At 60.6% G+C, this 2,705-nt stretch overlaps 1 protein-coding gene across 1 annotated transcript; it reads left to right on the forward strand.

Moving 5' to 3' along the window:
* Positions 1-1,832: 1,832 nt before the first annotated feature.
* Positions 1,833-2,030, forward strand: P174DRAFT_340150 (uncharacterized protein; the record flags this gene model as incomplete). The annotated part of the gene is made up of 1 exon (XM_024821701.1): positions 1,833-2,030. A coding segment is annotated over one exon (198 nt), but the record flags the coding sequence as incomplete, so codon positions are not given.
* Positions 2,031-2,705: the final 675 nt, after the last annotated feature.

The raw sequence follows: 2,705 nt of genomic DNA on the forward strand, positions 1-2,705 counted from the left end.
GCCCTAAAAACTGGACCACCTGGGCCTCATCCTACCCATCAACCCCCATTCCCTGCAACCAGCGCTGCCATACGGGCTCGATCTGGCCCTGCCATGGCCCGAATAACATCATGGCCACCATGGGGATCAAAAACCCACAGTATTCGCATGCGTGGCCTGGCTCCCACCCATGGCATATGGATTGGGGCATACCGCATGAATAACACGCGCTATATGGCGCGTATTGCACTTGCCGACGCACGCAGATCATCCATGCCCGTGCGGCCTGGCTGTGGGGCTGATGACATGCATATAACTCATGGCCACCATCACCCCCTGCATGGCGCATATATAACATTGGTCCTGCCACTGCATGCATTCAGCCTGGGCCATCTCCTCATCCAAACCCTGCTGGGTCCGATGCTGCTGCTGCTGGATATCCATGGCGGCCCACTGCTGGGCCTGCGCCTGCTGGGCGTGCCATACTGCCATGGGAATGGATGGCTGGCTGCAAAATGACTCATTGGATGGGGTGGGACTGCCTGATGGTGGGGTCACCCTGTATGGTGCCTCTCTGGCTGCCTCTCTTGCTACCATGCTACCTGCCTGGCATGGGGCCTCTCTGACTACCTCTCTCCCTACCTCTCTCCTGCCTCTCTCCCTGCCTCACTGCCTGCCTCACTGCCTGCCTCACTGCCTGCCTCGCTGCCTGCCTCGCTGCCTGCCTCGCTGCCTGCCTCGCTGCCTGCCTCGCTGCCTGCCTCACATGGGGCCTCTGGGCTGCCTCACCCAGCACTAGGCTGCTACCAACCCTGGCTGGATCCACCTCCAGCTCTGCCCAATTGGGATCACACCCATCACATATCTGCTCCCCAGGATCCGCATCCTGGCAATACCGCCGCTGATACCCATCCACCACTCCATCCAAATACTGATCTAACACAACCCAGCGGCACCAATGCCTTCCACCACCCCATATACTCAGCAACCCGCTCCTGGTCCTCAGGGCGACGCCCTCCATCCATGGAGCTGGGTATCCCACCCAGCTGGCTAGATAATGATTGCCTCACTGCGCTGTCCATCTCACCCAGCCCAGCCACTCTCCTGCGCGTAATCCAGTAATGTCCGGGGGTCCCAATATGGATGATGCTGCGGATATTGGGGATGTCCACCCCCATGCCCAACGCGCTGGTGGCGGCGATCACTGGGCTGGCCCCATGAACCGCGCCAGCACCCAGCCTTGTCCAACTGCTCGCTGTAATATGCCTCGCACCCAAGCACCCGCGCCATGGCCGTCACCTGCCCAATGATATTCGCATATATAATCACCTTCCCCCAGCAGCCCGTCAGATGCGGTCCTGAATGAATGCTACCACCACCTCACTCTCAATCCACTGATATAGGCCCGGCCACCCCGGTCATGTCTGGCCGCCACACCCAGTATGCCACGTTCGGCCGGCTGGTCCAGGCCCGGTATATGGTCACAGCGGCCCGGTCATACTTCATCCGCCAGCATAATTCAGCCTCCATGCTCGGGGGCAACGTGGCGGTTAACCATACCATCTAGGTGCGGGCCTGGACCAACCAGCCCAGCTGAGCCATCTGGGCCGGAAATCGCGTTGGGAATTCAACACCACATGGCATTCATCAATCACAATCCGGTCCAACCGCCGGGTCCACCGCAGCCAGTTCAAAAACATCTGGAAATCAGGGCTCACCGCGGATTCAGGCGTCACTAACACAATGGATGCAGCATCGGGGGCCGCTGGCTCTCCCATGGCATACATGATATGCTGAGCTCCTGGCAGCGCCTGGTCATATCAGCCCGTAATGCAATGAGTGGCACCATAATAATGGTGGTGCCCCCGGGGGCAGTGAACGCGGGCACCATGAACAGCATGCTCTTCCCCCCACCGGTGGGCATCACCGCCACCACAGGGCTCTCACCCTGCTGGATGGCCCGCATTGCCGGGTCCTGCACCCCCCAGAACCACATGTCAGGCCGCCCAGTCATGCGCTGCGCGGCTGCCTCCAGATCCATAGTGGCTAGCTGGTGGCAGCATTCCATGCGGCTGACCTCAGCCTCATCCTCCCACGGGCCCATTTGCGCTTGCCTAATATGGATGGGTGGCCCAGGGCGCTAAACCCTAAAAACTGATGCTAATCGGTGCTGGATAACCGGAACATCTCCCACCGGTGGGCTGTGCTGCCGGCCTGTTCCTGCATGACACGGCCATATACCATGCCAGCAACGTGTGATGAATGGGCAGCCTGTAAATCAGCAATATGGCCTATCCACTGCTTGATATCCATGCCCTCCTCAGCATCAGCATCCATGGCAGCTGGGGCCGGCTCGGCCTCCTGGATATTATGGGGGAACGCGGTGGACGGCCGCAAAAATCAGCGGCTGATGCCAATGGCGATGTCCCGGTATGCGGCGATATGGATGGCGGTGCCTAGCCAGGTGCAGGTTTCCCATTTCAACGCCTCCTGGAACCGCTCAGACGACCATTCGCGGCCAGTACCAGGGTCAGGGCCCCATAACCATGCCTGCATGGCCTGGTTCCCCTGCGCGGGCTGGCTCCCCTGCGTGGCGTCACTTCCCTGTGCGGCCCGGCTTCCCTGCACGGCGTGACTTCCCTGCTCAGTGTGACTTCCCTGCGCCGCCTGACTTCCCTGCGCCGCCTGCGCCGCCTGCCATGCAGCCAACTGATTAATGAATGGCA

The sequence above is a fragment of the Aspergillus novofumigatus genome, assembly GCF_002847465.1.
Source record: "Aspergillus novofumigatus IBT 16806 chromosome Unknown P174scaffold_24, whole genome shotgun sequence".
NCBI classification, from domain to species: domain Eukaryota; kingdom Fungi; phylum Ascomycota; class Eurotiomycetes; order Eurotiales; family Aspergillaceae; genus Aspergillus; species Aspergillus novofumigatus.